The following is a 19,779-nucleotide window of genomic DNA, read 5'->3' on the forward strand; positions in this document are numbered from 1 at the left end:
TTCAATGCCTTTTGAAACTAATACATTTTCCTATAAACAATTGACTACATATAATACACGTACACTCTAAGTAATCAATTTGTGATATACAGACAACGTTTTCAGAGAATAGTATCATCTTCTTTATAGCAGCTTTCAATTTATTTATTGACGTACATATACTAGTAAACAGTTTTTTTTTTTGGTGTTTAAGTGGTTCAAGAAATACTAGTAGGGAGGGATTAATTACTTATCTCGAGTCATAGCTTATTTTGTGGAAAAGCCTTCGGTACCAGTATTTACAAAGAAAACATTTCATGCATAGTAACACGATTTTAATTGAACATATCTGTTCCATAACAAGAAAATTGCAACAAAACCTCCAAAATATTGTCGTCTACAGTAAAGTTATAAAATTTTCTTTCATTGAATATATTTGATGATCTTGATTTTACCCGTTCTGAATTCGCCAACATACAGATTGTTGTTAATTGTGTTCACTTGAACTGCTCTTGGGTCTACCAGTCCGCAGCAGATAAACTTCATAAAATGACCATCTACATCAATACAGTGAATTCGATTATTTTCGGATTCTGCGATTAAGACTTGATGAAGCCGGTCTGTAGTTATACCGTGCGGAGAAAATTTATTGGAAGTCGAAGAATCCGTGTCCCCATGGTAACTATACCGGAAGTCGCCGACATTGCTCACCACCTGGACAGACCTATGAGCAGGTAGAGACACACATATATCACCATTTCCATTTTCTGCTAAAAAGATGTCTCCTCCTTTGTGATGAAAAATAGCGTCTCCACTTTCGTCAAATTGAATTTCCTGTACAATGGATTTACCGCTATATTGGATGATCTTGCACTGGTCATTATAGTGAACTGTCATACAAACCAATAAGTCACCAGATTTTGAGACACAAATGGCGCGCGGTGTCCATTCCTCCAATTTTAGTACTACATCAATGTCCCTGTTTGTTGAATTCAGATTCTGCTTTTTAATTGTTCTGTCTTTCCAATCACAGAAATAAATTTCTTGTTCATGAGTAACGTAAAGATCAGCTGGATATTCACCAGAAGTAACACTTAAACTATCGTTGATCTCACCGGAAAAATCTACACATGACATGGTGCATTCGTACATAAAAGATGTCCATATTTTATCTGGATGACAAATACCAATGCGATCTAAATCTCCACTGTTTGAATCCAACTCCAACACAACTACTGGATCGCGAAGAAAATTGAACGATTGCGGAATATCACAATCACTGTTTGCAAAAGAGTCCAAACCACCCAATTCATCAGAAATGTCCGTGAAATCGTGATTTTTGTGGAGTCCAGATATAATGCATCTTTTACAAACAGGGATCTGGCATTGTTGACACCTCATATCGCAATTTTTTCCTGAATGAATGTCGCACATCGTGTTCGAACCGTGATACGCGTACTCAACCATATCATGTGACCTATGACCCTGCGACACGTGACTTGGCATGCAGGATTTACAGAGCTTTACGTTGCAAGTGTTACAGTAAACCTTCACCACTCCTGTGGACATGGTACACAGTTCACACCGGACAGGCTCCTGGGCCATAACCAGCGACCTTGCGTGAGCCATTGCAAAACCTGTAACATGAAAAATAAGTGCTGTATTACAAGCGTTTGGCGTTTTTTCAATAAGTAAAATCAAAATTCTACTCATAGTATGATATTTTACATTTTAAAATGCTTTAATAGACACTAAAGAAATAAATACCAATTTAAGGCTTCACTATGATATTATACTAGTATTTCATCAATGGAGTATTTGCTGAACGATTATTATTTATGAACACTTCCATATTATTAAAAATTATCAAAAGTAATTAATGTTATAGAATTTCAAAGCCAGGTGGTATTATATAGTTGAACTTAGTTGGTTCCAGAAATGGATACAAGGGAGTTATCATTGCAACAAATTACAACTCGCTTGGTACGCGGGTTATGTATTTTTCTTCCATGCATGCAACCCTTATACTAATAAGAACCTGCAGCAGAAAGCATTTAATAAACACTGTAATCAACTGGACCCGCATGGATATAGAGGCTCTATATGATTTGGTATATGTTTAGGTACATGTAAGTTAGTGATATCATCAATATTTACCAATTACGATGAACTTGCGAAATACTGACCTGGCTCACATATCGTTCCATTAGGGTTTTTTTTTTTTGGGGGGGGGGGGGGGTACATTTCAAGGTTTATCTTAAAAGCTCTGACAGAAATAACATCTTACCTATCTATCACTAGGCAGAAGGCAAATGTCAACATGACGTGAAACTTTAGAGAGAGAGAGAGGGGGAGAGAGAATGCACTGAAAAAAAATGCAACATATACAGTCTGCGCACGCATTTGCAGTTGGGACAACGTAACAATCTTGTAAAGAAATGAATAAGAAATGCCAAATAGTGCAATGACAACAGTACATGGAACCCAACAGGCTATGTATGCCAAATCTCTCGTTCATTTGTTACATACAAAATTGTTACAATGCCCCAACCAGTAATGCATGCCCCGGAGTGGGTCGGTGGTTCAGACCTCCTCTCCCTTAGAATCTGATGAACTGGTTGACCCCCCCCCCCCCCCACGGAAGAGCATTTAAGGTGAAATTGTTTAGGGGTAAGAATGGACCCTGACCTCTATTTAATCTAAGCATCGATATTTCATCATCACTGATTCTACCACATTGCGTATTTACGTAAACAATTTAGTTATACATGTACATACACGTATGGATGTCTGATTATAATGTATTAATTTGGTGTCGTGCGCTTTAACTGTGGCATAATATCAACCCTGTCTTAACATTTACATCTTTATATAAAGGAGAAAATCCCTTACCTTTGATGAAGAGATAAGTTATATAAGACTCTTCCTGATGAAGACAAACGTCGACTGCTCGTGGAACTCCGTGCCTGTTTTATTTTTCACAGTTGAGCTAGTGTCACATTGTCCTTCTTGCAGATTTACTACGGTACCCTAGTGGTAGGTTAATCATTTAAAAGAAGTTTAACTTCTTGTGTGTCTGAGAATGGCATTTAAATTGCTTTGATTAGTATCATTTAAAAATATATTTGAATGATCCAATCAGATTATTTTCTTTTAAACGATGATTTGTTATACGTTATGTTATGAAATATATCAATTCAAATCAAACCTACGAAACTTTACATCCAATGACAAAGTTCTCTAAAATTAGAAAATCTACTGCTAGTATACCAAACACACCGTAATGACGATTGTCTTTCTTGGTTATTCATGTTGGTATGATGGTAGCGAGCAGTCCATTGGAACTGGTTCGAAGAGGCATCGGAACTGGTTACTCCGTGATTCGGTTTTGCTAGAAGCAGTATGAACGCAATACTCAGTATGTAAATAGAACCGTATGGTATACGTGATATTGTTCCAATAGAATTCGATTTCAAAAACGGCCGGTCGTTTCCAACCCAACATGTAGCGACTCAATATTGTTCTATCAATTAACAAAACGGGTTATGTTATTTTTTCTGCAATGATCGCTACCATCATAGCCCGCCTGAATCATCAAAAAAGTATAGGTATTTTTTAAAATATATCTTTTACATCTTTCCTTGAATTAATCATAAAGAGGAATTGAAATTTTGTAAATCATTGTTAACGTACATGTACATCAATACGTTAGATGGAAGAAATATAATGGGAATTTGGTTCGACATCAACACGATTATTTTGTGCAGTTCTTTCTTTTTTTTTCAGGTTGCTGAATGTTTCGACCGATCAATAAACTGATTAAAACTTGATCCTGCAGATTTCAACCCTGTCAGTTTCTATAGAGCTATGAATCACAAACGGTTTGACCAAGAAAAAGAGAAATATTCAGGGATGTAGATATTTAAACAATAAAATGTTGTTTTGTAGCAGAATTGTAAATATACCAGGGATGTGCATATTACTTGAAATTTGATTTTTGGTAATTTATAAATTTAAAAAAATACCAGCTGTTGAACTTAGTCATTTTTTTGGGGGGGGGGGGGCATAATATGGTAAATAGGGTACCCCTATTGTACGGATAACTCCTAAAGTTTTCAAGATAGGAAGTTGTTGTCTTGCAGACCAATGGCGTGTATAATACATGTACATGTACTTAGATTTTGATAATTTTTGGGGAAAAAAATATCAGCTGTTGAACTTTGTTAGTTTTTTTTTTTTTTTTTTTTGCAAAACGTACCATATTTCTCAGGATGGTTAGTGTTTATCAATTCAGGGTTGACATGGATACTGTTCATACAAAAGAAAACCCGGTTTACTGACATATTGACAGCTTTTCTTTTGTTCATGAATAAAACGGGACTTTGCTTGCACAATTGTTTATTGTAATATAGAAACAGCCAGACTGAAATCTACATGCCCCATTTATCGATTGGTCGAAATCTAAAGCGGCTGAATAAATTGACAAGCCCTGTTTATCGATTGGTCGAAATCTACAGCGACTAAAAAAAGTCACGGACCAAGAAATAATCATGATGATGCCAGACTCAAAGTCTCACAGGAGACGATTTGGCTGTTTCTTTTAGCTAACGTTTTTATGTACGTTAACAGTAATTCAGTGAATTTTACTAAACTTCATAACCAATTTATTAATTAGTTTGATAATTCATTCGGGATATGAAGGTAGCGACATTGCAGAAAGAATACATAACCGGCGTTAGCGGGTTATGTAATTTTAACGCGGGTTATGTAATTTTTTCTGCAATAATCGCTACCTTCATAACCCGCATGAATCATCAAAGGAAGCATTTTAATGTGTATATTACAATATGTAACATCTTTGTTTTAACTACTTCTTTATTTTGAAACCTGTATGAGGAGTTATCCTACAATAGGGGTACCCTTTTGGCAGCCGCCCGCCCGACATTTCCTTTGGAAAACCCGGTTAATGAATGTTGTTTTGTACGCGAAAATAATTTTTTCAAATATCCTTGTGACAAAACAGCTGCTTCGTTGAATTAATGAGAATCAAGGGTCTGAATATTGCTGAACAAAGTAGAACGTCCAAAGCGGAAACAACTCTCCAGTTCACACCTGATAATGAAAATCTTACAAGTAAAGATGTTATTGTGACTTTTATTGATAACAGAATTTGTGGAGTAAAATTAATGCTGAAAATTAAGCCAAGGAACATATACATCTTCTACTATTATAAAAATGTGGTCTGAAAATCAACATGTTGAGTGAAATGGTAGAAAACGATAAATGGAGAATTAGAAAAAAAATCTGGTAAGAATTATTTACAACCAAACACTGAAGTCCAAACATATCATCTTACTTATGCTAAAGTTTTCAAATTTTCTTATCAATTAAAAAATGAGAATAATGTTTGCTTTTATACAAATTGAAACAAATTTACTGGCAAGCTTTTTATAAGAAGAAAATCTTTTACATTTCTAAGAGCAGAATAACTCTACATAAATGTACATCTAGCCATTCTAATGTATTAAAGTTTAAAACACACAAGCAAGCCTGTTGCTATCCTTCTTTTAAAGAAAAAAATGTTACAAATTTCACAACAGCAGAAAAGCTCCGTAAAATGATAGTACAAAATGAAAATGTACCATCAAGTAAAGATTCAGTTCCAAACAAATATTAATACCCGTTTAATGTCAAAGTTCACAATTCATTATGTGTAAGCACACATTTAAATTATGCAAGAAAAAAATGACCTTTTACATGAACATTTGGCACTTTGAAAAATAAATCATAACAGCTTTTAGTGATATTCTTCTGAAAATAAAAGTGAAAAATTGACAAACTTTGAATTCCCTGAAATTGTTTTAGTTACCCAATCAAGTTTCTGTAGATGATAGAAACTTGATGACGTGATGAGAAGCTAAAATGTATCTTTTAAACATGCACCAAAGACAGAGGTAGACACAAAGGTTAAAGGGAAAAATTGAGTTCCAAAAAAGAGTTCCCACTTGTTCACAAACTACCCACCTACTGATGAACATACAGGTGAGTAATATGCATCATTACACAGGTATATATATTCTTATCACCTGAGACCAACCAAAGAGGTGTGCTTATCCAACATGCTGCCCCATATGTACTTTATCCTTTCCATGGGGGCACTACTTAATCATGGGGGCACTACTTAATGATACAACAAACGTCTGAGAAACAGAAAGAGACATCATAAACATGAAAATGGCCTAAGAATAAAGCACTATTTTATTCCTACATGTACATGTAAATATCTTCAATACCTAAGTTTTCAAACTAATTTTTTCAAATATTAATATTAGCCAGGCCTTGATTTAGACCTGAAGAACCCTCACAGTCAATGGCTAGCTGGATGAAATATTGCTCTCTAGTTTTTTGTTGTTGTTTTTTTTGGCAATATTTGCAATTACACATGTATTATTTAATAGACTAGAAAAACTTGATTTTTATGACTACAGGAAGTACATGTACATGTCCTTGCTAAAACCATACAAATCCAAACAGAATGACATTGTTCTAAGTTTCTTCAAGAACGTATCTAAATAGAGCATAAAAATATGCAGTATATCAATTTCAGTAAATAAAAAATATTTATAAAATTTTAAATGAATTACTAGTGTATATATATCCCTTAAGAAGTTTACAAAAAAATCTTTTATATAACAGCCCCCCCCCCCCCAAAAAAAAATGTACACTGTACATGAAAAGGAAAAAAAAAAATAAGTGAAAAAAGAGGATTGAAAGCACTACAGATATAAGATAGCTGATGTATCACTCCAGAATTCTATTCAGAGTGTTGCCTACAATATTAAAAAGCTCACTATCAAATAAACACAGCCATGAAGATATTGAGCTAACAAATAAACACCATGTATGTAATTCAAGCACTCTAAACAGCACAAAATAATAACAGAAGACTAATGACGTAGACTATAACGTATAAAATTCTTTTTAAAAAAAATGGGCTACACAGACATGTAGTTTTTTTTTTTTATAAAATAAAACAAGTGATTTCTCTATATACTATACAATATATGGCACAGTTAAAGGTTGTCAGTCCCTCACTTCCTGATTTGGCATCAATCAAAAATAGAAACAATTTCAATGTGTCTACTTAATTGTGCTTTACAACCAATCGGTATCATTGTAACATCTACATACAGATCCATCTATTGTTTAAGGTTGGTTTTTTTTTGCACATAACGGATCTAAAAGTTCTATAAACTCAGTCCACTTCATGGCAAAAAAATTAATATTTGAACTATGTCACAAAAAATGTCTTGCTAGAAAGAAACTTTTGTTTTCAATATTTGTATTAACTTTAAAATTTTAACATTGCAATTTCTAATGGTTAAATCATTAAAAAAAACATCAGTTGATCTAATCATGAAAATCAATTCTTAAAAGTATCTTTAAGTTCAGTAAAAAGCTATCACTGTTTTAGTTGAATTGGAAACAAAAAATCCAAGAGATTTGCAAACACCGGCAGTTTCCATTTCACTGATAACAAACTATGTGGAAACCTGGATAAAATCTACTTGAGCATAAAAAATGAAAATTAGTTGATTTCTAATGATATGAAAACCTTGGTATCTAAAGAATATTGATCTTTGAAAGTTCAAAAATATTCCCTAAAAGCACCTTCATAATAGCTGAACTAAGCTCTGAATCTGTGAATGTTTAATTGCTTAAAAATAAAACAATTTGATCCGTGATTTGCAAGAGACACTTTTTGCCTAAACAATAACATATCAATACAAACTCCACATTGTATACAAGAAAATATGGAATAAAAGCATATGGATAATATGCATAATGACACATTTAATATGACAAAGACAGTCAAGTAAAAAACTGGCCATGTACTGTTGGTTCAAAATAAAATCTGAATGAACAGTAACACACACTAATTTCACAAAAAAAAAACTAAACAAAAAATACTGTTAAGTAAATTTAACATGCATTGAGGACATTATGGAAGATATCAAAGAGGCAAGAAAAAAAAACAGCTAAAAAAACCATCATGACAATTATTTTTGTCCACTAATTTTTCATATATTTGAAGTTTATCACCAATATATTAAATCAAATCAAGGCAAATTAGAAATATATGTGCATTAAAAACTTTAAAATACATGTAAATTTATGTATGGTATCTTATTGTAAAACAATAGCAAGGCTTAAATAAAAGAACTAGCTAGCCGTCTATGTGGTTTTGATAAATTTGCATCAAGCACTAAAATAAATTTGTTATTTGCAATCATGCAAAATATAAAGAATTAAAATAAACCCCAATGATATATACATAAAATGTATATATCTTAATGAACGTGTTACTAAGAAACCCTGCCAAATTTGACCCAGACATTTATGAGGGTTTATATATACATGTCATGGTTTTTTAAGTTTAAAGTTTCAAAGTTTTACTGACCAACTTACTGGTGTAAAGCAATCTGAAATTCTTTTTTCTTACAAAGGGATGCAAGCAATGAGCAACAGTATTTTTACATTGTTTAAAAAAACCAAACAATCTAAAAGTAGTGTAGAACGTTTTTCAGTACATAATAAAAGTCATGAATATTGGGCAAAACTTAATAATCAATTGCTAAACAGAGGCCAAGCCTCCCAGTAAAAAAAAAAAATACAACACAAAATTGATTTTTAAAAACATAAACAGAAAATGATGAAAATCTCCCCGAGAAAGTTGAACATGGTATTACATGTCTTCTTCATGTTTGCTTATGTCATAAATTTCTGAAAACAAGGGAGGTAACCTCACTCGGTTCCACTGAGCTCGGTACCACTCCAGAATCTCGTCATGTTGTACTCCCAGAGTCCTTAGCTGTGGAAGTTTCACAATCGTAGTTCCAAATAAGTTCTCCTCTGTGGAGTGATTGCGAAGGATCTGCAGCTTTAAGGCTTCTATCAAACGGTCCTGGATGGTTTCTACTGCTTTGGGATTCTCCAACCCCTTGCGATCTTGTAAAGAAAAATTAATAATCAAAACAGATTGGTATTTTACAAATTTTTTAAATTTTACAACATTTCATATCAATCAATCAATCCCTATCTTTCTTTTGTTGTAATCAAAATTTCTTTGAACTTTGCAAATTCCAAAAATTCATTCAAAAAAAAAAAAAACTCTGTAAAATTTAATTCACTATTACTTCCCTTCATACTGTCTTATTTTATAAGAAATTGTTACCATTACTTAGTCATTTTTCAGAAAGGTATAAACTGAATACAAACCTGGTGTAGCTAAAACTATGGCACAAAAGAGACCTATTTCTGTATCATTTAAATTAAGCTGGTTCAAACTCTGAGCAAGGTCAAACATACAGCTTACAAAATCAGGCTGAAATGAGAAATGAAAACAAAATATCAATAAGTAGTTTTCTAAGAACTTCATTCTAATTTAGGTTGAGAAGGGAACATTCACTGTATGTTCATAAAATAACAAATATGCTACACAGTACTGTTTGAGGTGATTATCCCAATGGTTTTATAATGACTAAAGCATATACCTGGCATAAACATGTTGTCAATATTCTTTTCAAAAAAAGAGAAAACAAGGAAAATGAACCAATAACAAAGTGCTGTTGCCAACAAAAATGCTGCATTTAACATGTTTAATTAAAGGGGCATGGTCCAATTTTTAGTCAAATTAATTTTTCTGTTTTTAATTTTAACAATGCTTCAGTAAGGCATTTTTTTTTGTCAACCAAAATTTGAATGTCAGTCGACATTCGAGTTATAAGTGAGATACAGAGCTCACAATCTTTTGTTACATGCATGTATGTAAAACTCAGGTCATGTTTTTGTTTACATTTCCAGGTTTAGACCCAAAATGAAAGTGACAAATGCTAAAAATTGTATATCTATGTTCAAAATGAATTAGCAGAAAAAAAAATCAACTTGAAAAAGGTTTTTTACAAGTATATTGAACCGATGTAAACAAAATCTTGAAAGAATAGCGAGCTCTGTATCTTGCTTGAAACTCTATGAATGACACTCAAATTTTGGTTGATTAGAAACTGTAAACCAGCTTTTATTCACGATGACTTTATTTTGCAATTTACTTCCGACAGACTGGTTCGCGATGACTTTTATTCGCAACCAAGCTTTATCGAGGGTCGTATATTGTTTCAAAACCATACAACAATGAATGGTTTGCAGCGAGAAATAATCGCGATGACGATGTCCTCATGAAAATTTCTCGAACATGAATAAAAGTTGGTTTACAATACACATTATAAAAAAACCCAAAAATTATAGAAAAATAAAATTTGACCAAAACCATGACTCCCTGTAAAACAGAAAATATGTGATTTTTTAAAATTATTTTTGATCTTGACTTGTACATACACTAATCCTGTTCAAATTTTGTACATTTCAAAAGATATTACTAAGTTTATATTGTAGGCAGAAAAAGAAATAAATGGCATGGCAGACCAAAAATCAATCTGCCCTCAACCTTCTACCATAGGAGCACAAAATGACAGCAAAATGAAGGCAGATTTTTCAAAAAAATTACTGCAGCATAGACATCAGTGGTTCTCTTGAGGCCTTAACCTTACTGAGAAAACAACCCCTAATTCCTCCTTTTGTATAATGCTTCCATCTTCGAAAGTTAAACAGCCCTCTGCTTTGTTAAACATCCGCGCCATCCTCATCAGCCAAACTTCGAAGAAACCACACTTGATCAAAATCAGTTGATCGTCTTGGTTCAGCTCAGGAAAACCTGCTCAACATATCAACACACATATGTATACATGTACCTGGTAGTCAGTACCATTTGTTTTGGAGGAGATCATAAAACATGTACATACAAAAATGAAATGTGCCATAACACACTGTGTATTACTTCCTATTCTCATACATATATCCACCCTTTAAAGGGTGAGTATTGGCTATATAATCAATCACTCCATTTCACCTTATTTTGTAAAACCTTCAGTACAGCCATTTGAGAAATATGCTATCACATATTGCCATCTACACTTCACAGTTCTTGAGAAACAGGTGGACTATTATACTGAGTTATTATACATGTACTTTGCTTGTCAAATGTGAAAATTTTTAAAATGCATTACTGGCTATCATGTTAGTTCAAGGTCCTCATTTAAAAAAATGTCTAAACCTGTTTTAATGATTAAATAGAAACATTATAAATATATTTAAAAAATGTTTATTTTAAAACCCCCTTCCCCTCCAGAATTTTAACTTTAGATGCATTCAGTAGTACAGATCTTTAATTCAATACCCCCCCCCCCCCCCCCCCCATTTGGAATTCTTAAAGAGTAAAACCAAAGAATGTAATAGGTGTCGTTGAACCTTTTAATGGTTTAAAAACCTAATTCAATTAGTAATTAGTCCCAGTACAACACAATACAACAAATCAGCATAACACGGTTTTCTCAGATTCCTGTCTCATTGTCTCCTAGATATATGGAGGTCATTGACATTGACACTGGTCTTTAACCTGTTGACAGAGACAGGAGTTTAACAAATGACCCCCCTCCCCATTTCTAGTTATTTATGGGACAGATAAATCATTTTTAGCTTCAGATCAGCTTAAACATTACTTAAGTAGCAATCTTATTTTATCCACAATATAGGTTAATGAATTTGAGGATATGATCCACCAAACTGTCCAATGACAAGATACTTTTTCTTTCATTAATGAAAAGTTGTCCTCAACTAGTAATGTGAACTACAATTTATCTGGGTTCAGTCATTTTAAGGAATTGTTTACTTATATAAACACAGTTCAACAAATCAAGACATCCAACAGCCTAAGCAGTCATTAATCAATATATTACTAACATATGCAAAATGAAGAAAAACAGATTTATGAATTTTTACCATTATTTTGTTTTTCATTTATGCTACTACCTCTAAGTTAAAGTATAATTTCCTTTGATTCCATATGCTTGGGTCTGACTCATAAAAATACAAGGAGTTAGTAAACGTAAAATTTTCTTTGGGAGGGGGGGGTTCAGCTGAACCTAACCCCAAAATCATAATCTCTAACCCAAGGGATCATGAATTTTAGAGACCACCTTACCCATCACAACCCTGCTCTCAGTTTGCCTGCTGGAATAAGTGGATGCAAAAAAGGAGAGATAAAAATTTTCTCCAGTTTTTACCCCAAATCTAATCCTGCTGAGAGATTAAAGTCACAATTTCCCCTCCCTTTATATGCTACAAGACTGACTCATATGTTTCTGATAAGAAATTAATAATGTTCTCAAAGTTTACAAATGACAGATGATTGGCAAAGAGGACATCTGAAGACAGATTACAAGAGTTTACCTGAGTGTCTCATTAGACGTGACATATGGAATGGAAAACCTTATCTTATTTTGAGCTTGTTTTTCTAATTCACTTCACTAACAGAAAATTTCAATCTTATTCAATTTATGACAGAAAAAATATATCATTTATAAAAGATTCATTTATGATCTGCATATCAATTAAGATTTTTCTTTCTGAGAAAAACTACTAGTAGCTATCCCTTTCCAATCCTCAATGCTCCCCCTTTCTAAAATCCTTACAAAACATTAAATATTCATTTGCACAACCTATTATAGTTCTTTGGATCCTGGTTACTTCTATGATCTTTTATTCTCACCTGTGACTCGTTTTGCAAACTCGACCACACTGTTGATTGCAGGGGTGATGAAGCTGGCCAAACAATGCCACATGGAGAGCTTCTGAGCCTCAAGCTCCTCATCCGAAAATTGAACCGGGGTTGAAGGAATGGAAATCTGTTGCATCTAAAAGAGAAATACATGTACTATTGCTTAGCACTAAAAACGGTTATTAAAAAAACATGCAAAACCATTGAGAACCACTAAATGGCTTTTATTTCTGACCCCTCTATAGTATATAAATACAGATATAACCTAAACATGATGTGTTTCACTTTGATGTATACTTTGCCTTGAATGTAGTCATTTAAATTAATGACCAATCCAATTTTCTTCATTTGTTTTAGTTTCATTGAAAAATTATGAACCACTAGATTATTAACTGGCTTTCAAACTTAACAATTATTAAAACATAAGTTGAAACTTGTAATGGGAAGAAAATTGTTGGAGCAGTATAGAGTGGTATATGTATAAATTCAAGGAAATAAAATATCACATTTGGTATACGACAGATATATTTTCAAATACTTGTACTTGCTGTTAAATGAAATTGTCATAATCATTGCATAAAGAGGAAAAAATTTAAGGTCATAAAGTACAATTCTTTAATGCACAAAGCTAGCACTTAAGATTGGTGCTAAGTGCATATGGTGCTAAGTACATAAAGGAAATTTTACAATCTCAGGTTTCAAGAACATGTACTTACCATACAATATATTTATGACAATTTAAAGAAACTATTATGTAAATGCTATGCAACAAGGATCTACAGGAAGGGATTACTCACATAATAAAGTCCCCATCCCCATAAAATTTCTGGATATGTGGCTGCATAAATATGATAGTTTTTAGAAAGCAAGTCGTAGAATTTATATCCACATTTTCATGGAAAAGCTTTATGAACCATTTACCAGAGAAGATGGTTTTCTGGTCAGGTTTTTGATCCTGTCTTCAGTGACTAGACAGTTAGTGTGATGCGCCTGTGAAATGTTGAGAATGATGTCATAAATAGCCAGCTGTTTGTTCTCCAGCGCTGACTGGTCCATGTTGGAATCTGTGGAACTCACGCAGCTGTCGTCCTGACTCTTGGACCTCTTGGGAACACGACCGTACCGGACAGCTAAAACACAACATAGAAACGTGCATAAAAAGGATTACTGACTACATGTTCTAAAGTAACTGTACAGCTATTGGTGGATTTTTTTTCAAACAAGAAAATGAAATATTGATTCAGAAATTGCCTATATCTAAAGTCTACTGAGAAACTCTTATATTGCAATGTTGAACTTTTTAAATCTCTTCAACCCCCTCCCCCCCATCCCCCTAAAAAACAATGTACAATTCCCAGGACAGTCTGAAACATTAATCAACTGCCGAAGACAAGTCAACTGATCTTAAAGGACTTACATTTGATAGTAAATCAGGTACCAGTAGTGTTGGACAACTATGTAAGTAGTAATTTAGATTCATTGATTGATGGGGGAGTAGTCCAGCTGATACTTACAGTCTCTTGACATTCCCACAGCAAGACATTTTTTAAATCGGCAGTACTGGCATCTGTTGCGACTGAGTCGTATTACCATACACTTTCCGTCCCGCAAACATCTGTATTCGATCTGCTTCTGAATACTACGACGAAAAAATCCCTGAAAAGACGATGTCAGTAATTTAATTTTTTTTATCCCAAGAGGGATCAAACACACCCCCACCCACTAATGCTTTTTACCATCTAAACATTTACAGAATATATCTGTTTTTTCTCTACAGTTTACGCTCTACATGTCCAAGCAGGAGTGCCTATTGAGAAAATAATACACTTTTAATTCACATGTTCTGTTTTGTGTCATTGCTTTATAAATAGACAGCAAGGAAGAGAACAGCTGTTGCTTTTATGTAAATCTTGATCCATCAAAGACTACACCCTACTCAAATCCAGAGAATTGGATGTAAATAATGGTATCAATGGAGAATTCATTACACCATACAGTGAGGAATGCATAATAGTTCTTTTTTTTTTTTTAATATAAGTAAATCTTAAATGTTTATTTTTCAGTGTTTCTGAAAAAAAAAATGACCCAGTTACCTTACAGCCCTCACAGGAAGTGACCCCATAATGAAATCCAGAGGCCCTGTCTCCGCACACCTTGCAGGGGACAAACTGTTTCTGGCTGTTAGAGTCTGCAGCAGCTTGGATGTTGCCAGATTCCTCTGTAATAATAAAAACAATCATAGTTACATAATCAGAGGTAATTAAGTATAAATCATGCTACCATGCAAAATCAATCAATGCAGTGCAGAAAGGTGTAAGCTGTATCTCAAATATCATAATTTTTATGAAAATAAACCATTTGGCTTTGAATATACTAAATAAAGAATGACTTTTCAAGCAGATGTCTGCCTTGTTTCTGGATCTTCCCATGTCAAGGGTTTCTGATCCGCACTCTCCTCACAAACAGAGTGGACTGAAAACGCTTGTCTAGCAAAGATGTGTTTCAGGAAAACACCTGCTTCTGATCAGGACTAGAGTTTTTAAATGAATCAAAGTCTGAATCATTCTCTGTACATGAATATTTACTCTATATATTCATGATATTGTTTGACATGTTAATTAAAATCCAGAAAACAAAATCAAATTGTATGATTTGCATGAAAATTTGCATATTCATCAACTTCAATTTCTTGAAAGGGGAGCATAAATATGATGATTAACCTTTATAGAAATAGAAACTAATTGTGTCCTTTTTACCTAATGTGCTTTACTGATGTAATATGAAAGTTATTTATTCTAAATCAAAACTCATTATATTGTACTTCTGTTTTGCAATATATCTGAACACTAGCAATTTCAGTTAAATATATGAAGGCTTTCTGTAAGATACTGATAATGACAACAGGGAAATTCATTTAAGCATTGAATGCTTATTTTTTATTTATTGAATGCTTCTGCACTGCTTCAATGGTGTGTTACAGGACGACATCCAAAAATAAGCATTCAATGCTTATATTCTTACTGAAGTCTATTTTCATGAAATATATGTGTATTGTCGCCCTAAAGCCATAATTATATGTATACGCTCTCAGTCAGGGATATGAAACATACATGGAACAGCCATATTAACAGTGTAACATCTTATTTAGTTTGCTTCCACAACTAAATACAGAGAAAAAAAATCTGTTTTATAAAGAAGTAGACATAATTTAATGATTTTTTTTCAAAAGTACATATCAAATTGGTTATGTAAGATTTTAATATTTCATTTAATCTTACAAAAATAAATATACTCAAAACACGTGATGACATTTATATTTGTGCACATGGCGCATAAATTATCAAAGTGTGTTCATAGAAAATTGAAAGTCGCAGATTTCCATTGCAAACATAAGGAGAAATATACACTGAATGTAAATATAAATTCATGAACTCTGCATGTTCAGTTGAAGAACAAAGGTACCTTTTATGAATTGTGATTGGGGTCTTGCATCAACCCTTAATTAGACTAACATTTGATAATCACGTGCCCTGTGTATATATATATAAATATATATATATGTGTATCTGGAAAAGACTCAATGAATATCATGATTCATCCTGACTTAATTACACTTCATCTAATACATGAATGGCTCTAATGTCTTACACTGCAAAAAAAAAATTAAATTAAAGAGAATGTTTATTAGTCCTGACAGCTATTGCTTTTAAAGATTTTCATGATTTTCCCCTTCAACAAGTGAGAAGTCAACAAAATACAGAGGTGCAAACAGAAACATTACAAAATATTAACTCAACAAACTTCTTTACAGAGCCAGAGGAGAAGACTGATGAAAACAAAACCCTCCTGACTAAGGAAAATCATTATAACTGACAGATGGTGATATCACTTTACCTTAAATTACCGGTAGAAGGTGTCTTTACCAAAAAAAAAATACTAAAAGTTCAATAACCTTTTACACGACTCTCAATAACAGTTTAATGTTACTGTCCTATTTGAATGCTCTCTCTCTCTCTCTCTCTCTCTCTCTCTCTCTCTCTCTCTCTCTCTCTCTCTCTCTCTCTCTCTCTCCTGTCTTTCTCTCTCTAATAAATGAAGCATATTGAACTCTCTTGAATCCTTGGATATTGACTAACTTAAAGGTTCAACATATTATTTGTGATGCACCCATCTGCAGATTTCTTACATTTTGTCTGTGCACTTTAGTGAAACAATATTAGATTTGATGGGCTTTGAACATCAACCTCAACAAATGCTAAAAGTGCAGTTTATGCACTGCAAATAATGCACATGGATCTGGTGCAAAATTCCACTTACAAGGAATGATAAAGTGCATCTCTAAATTATCCATCATTAAAATTACCAGGCATATATTGCATCTGAACATTTCATCTTGAGAACATCAAGCAAACTTGGTTCAACCTGGTTCATACACAAGATTTACAGATACTCTCAGGACATCAATAGAAATTTGGCCTTGAAATTTGACTCTCACTTCTCTGCCTGTCTGGGATTTTTACAAGAACAATGAATAAAATGAAAAGAAAGGTAAACATTTAGGGACACCTTATCTCTGAGTGCTACCACACGACACACACGATTTACAAACCAAACAGACATGTAGTGTAACTTTATAAGCTATTTTAAATTTAGTCAGTGCACAAGGTTCAGTGAACCACCTTTAAAAAATCCTCATAAATAAATGTCTTAATGGCCTTCATTAATCATCACAGTCTTCATCTTAATCTCTTGTTCCATAATGTTACCATTACGTTCTGAAATTCCTGCATCACTCTGAACTAACAAAAGTATGATCAATAGATAAAAATCACCCATTCAGACAGAAAACAAAACATACCCACAAAAGCCCTTCACGATTGGGGGCAAAAATTGAATAGGTCAATGCACTAGCAGTAAGTATTGATTTAGGGGGCTCGTTAGTGCAATGACATAGATACAGTGTTAAAAATAAAAAAAAATTACCCAGCCAAATAGATTTTCACTGTGGAAGTTTATTTGCAGTCTACAGAATAAATCTTAAAACAGCAAAAAGGAAGTAAATGTTTCAACAAATAAAATAGGTACTTCAAATATATATTTAATCAGTGTCTCATATCCCGCCAAATATTGAGGACAAGATATCAAAATATAGTGACATAACATAGAAAGATATATTAATAAAAGAACAATGTGAGTGTAAATATATTAAAATGACTGTGACTTTTCAATTGACATGGACGCAAATCAAAGATCAAAATAGCATCTCTGTATCAGGGATTGATATCACAACACAGGATATAACTTCTTCAAAATTACATGGTATACATTTCATTAATTAACAATAATCCAAATTGTAATTTCAATCACTGAACTCTGTGATACAGTATTTTGGACCTAGGAATTTAATCATTACCAAGTTCACTTTCATTTCAAAAGCTCATAAATCAGGAAAATAAAATTCAGAATTGCATAAACAATGTCTGATGTGTTCATATTTGTTGCTATTTTAAGATCCCAACTTTCCATGACTCTATACAAATATTCTTTTAAATGTTTTTAAAATGACTAACTGTGAAAAAGCGTATGCTAATTGCACCTAGATGCATTAAAATGTTATGTCAAAAGCATTCTTTTTTTTTTGCATACCTATTCTTTCTTCTCACAGTCTAAGAAATAAATGTCTTAATATAAGCTTCTGTATTTTGTTTACATACATACATGGGCATTAGAATACTACTTACATATACAATAGCAAATCTTTATCTTTCAAGAAAACATTAGCATTCCAGATTTCTACTTCTTTTTAGACCCTGACAACATGAACATGTAAAGGATTGTTTTTTAAAATTAAAGTAGAAGGAAGAAATAAAAAAGTAGAAGGGGGTCTGGGGTCTAGCTTATAGCTACATGTGGATTGTGTTTGATATGCAACAATAGCTAGGTAATTACGTCATTATAGGTGGGGGAATAATATCCACGCCCCAGGTCTTAAAGAAAACCCTGCTATCAATTTATTTTAAAGCTAATTTAAACTTTAAACATATTTTTATATAAATAATTTCATGACCAGGTTTGATAAATCAGCAAATTCCTAAAAAAATCTGTCACAATAATTTCATTTCCTTAAGAGTCCAAGACAGCCTGTGACTTTTACTGAAAGCTGGGCACTGAGGAACATCAATCAACAAAGACGGGTGTCTAATAATATTTGTAGTGCAGTTCCAATACAATATGGAATTTAGTTTTTTATGATTTAATAGCCATAGAATTTTCAAAAGTTTATTTTTCATTTTCAAGTCATATTACATGATAGAATTCCATATCTTTAAAGGATAAATTTCATTGGGCTTTCCCAACGATGTGAAGGACTCTTAAAACATACCATTCTATACCATGTATAGATACCATGTATACTGTGATTAATTATATCATTTATAATGCTACTATTGATGGTTACGTGCAGCCGTACCTTTATTTGATGACTTTTGTAGGGAAGAACTGGGGGCCACAGATGCCCTTGCATCTGCTGTCACATGTCGAGACGAGGAAACTTCCTGGAACCCTGGAATCGCAAATCCTCCTTGTCCCTTGGGGTGGTCATGCTCCAGCGACTGAGAGATCTGCCCCGCCAGTTGCTCCAACTCGGCGGGGCTGTAAAACGCCGGCAAGTCGTCGATGGACAGGGGGCCAGACTCTTCCGACACCCCGCCAGAAGTTTGCTCCCCTTCTCTCGCGTCCATGACACCTGACGACCGAGAGCCAGAGAGCGTCTTGTCATCTATTGTTAACAACAGTTAATGCACATTCATGTAGCATTGGACACAAACTTCTTTGAACTTCGTTTTTTGTGCTGGGATCAGCTGATTTTTTTTTGTTTAACGTAAAGTTGTGATCAACCTGACACACGCCATTAAAACGATGCGTTGGTTTTCAAAGCAATTCCATTACTCGTATCTGTTATAGCACATTGATCTGTTCAGATAGTAGCTTCCAAATGTCATTAACTATTCGCTATTCCACCTCAAAACAAAAAGTATGCAAATTATTTTTCAACATGGCGTCAACTTCATCTATTGTACCCAGAATGCATTGCAAAACACAATCTAGTCGGGATCGACTGTCAACAT

At 33.4% G+C, this 19,779-nt stretch overlaps 2 protein-coding genes across 2 annotated transcripts; both read right to left on the reverse strand.

Annotated features, from left to right (window-relative positions):
- Nucleotides 1-138: 138 nt before the first annotated feature.
- On the reverse strand, nt 139-3,028 carry LOC105330347 (uncharacterized). The gene is made up of 2 exons (XM_011431976.4): nt 2,872-3,028; nt 139-1,616 (listed from the first exon to the last, which is right to left on the reverse strand). Exon 2 carries the CDS (start codon nt 1,606-1,608, stop codon nt 403-405), a length of 1,206 nt encoding a protein of 401 aa, XP_011430278.3. The 5' UTR covers nt 1,609-1,616; nt 2,872-3,028; the 3' UTR covers nt 139-402.
- A 2,089-nt stretch (nt 3,029-5,117) lies between these two features.
- On the reverse strand, nt 5,118-19,725 carry LOC105322741 (ecdysone-induced protein 78C). Its single transcript, XM_011421603.4, has 8 exons — nt 19,122-19,725; nt 14,746-14,870; nt 14,167-14,308; nt 13,574-13,782; nt 12,644-12,788; nt 10,587-10,750; nt 9,259-9,364; nt 5,118-8,988 (listed from the first exon to the last, which is right to left on the reverse strand). The coding sequence occupies exons 1-8, from the start codon at nt 19,390-19,392 to the stop codon at nt 8,726-8,728; spliced, it is 1,425 nt and encodes a 474-aa protein (XP_011419905.1). The 5' UTR covers nt 19,393-19,725; the 3' UTR covers nt 5,118-8,725.
- Nucleotides 19,726-19,779: the final 54 nt, after the last annotated feature.

This window comes from Magallana gigas, chromosome 5 (genome assembly GCF_963853765.1).
Source record: "Magallana gigas chromosome 5, xbMagGiga1.1, whole genome shotgun sequence".
Classification (NCBI taxonomy): domain Eukaryota; kingdom Metazoa; phylum Mollusca; class Bivalvia; order Ostreida; family Ostreidae; genus Magallana; species Magallana gigas.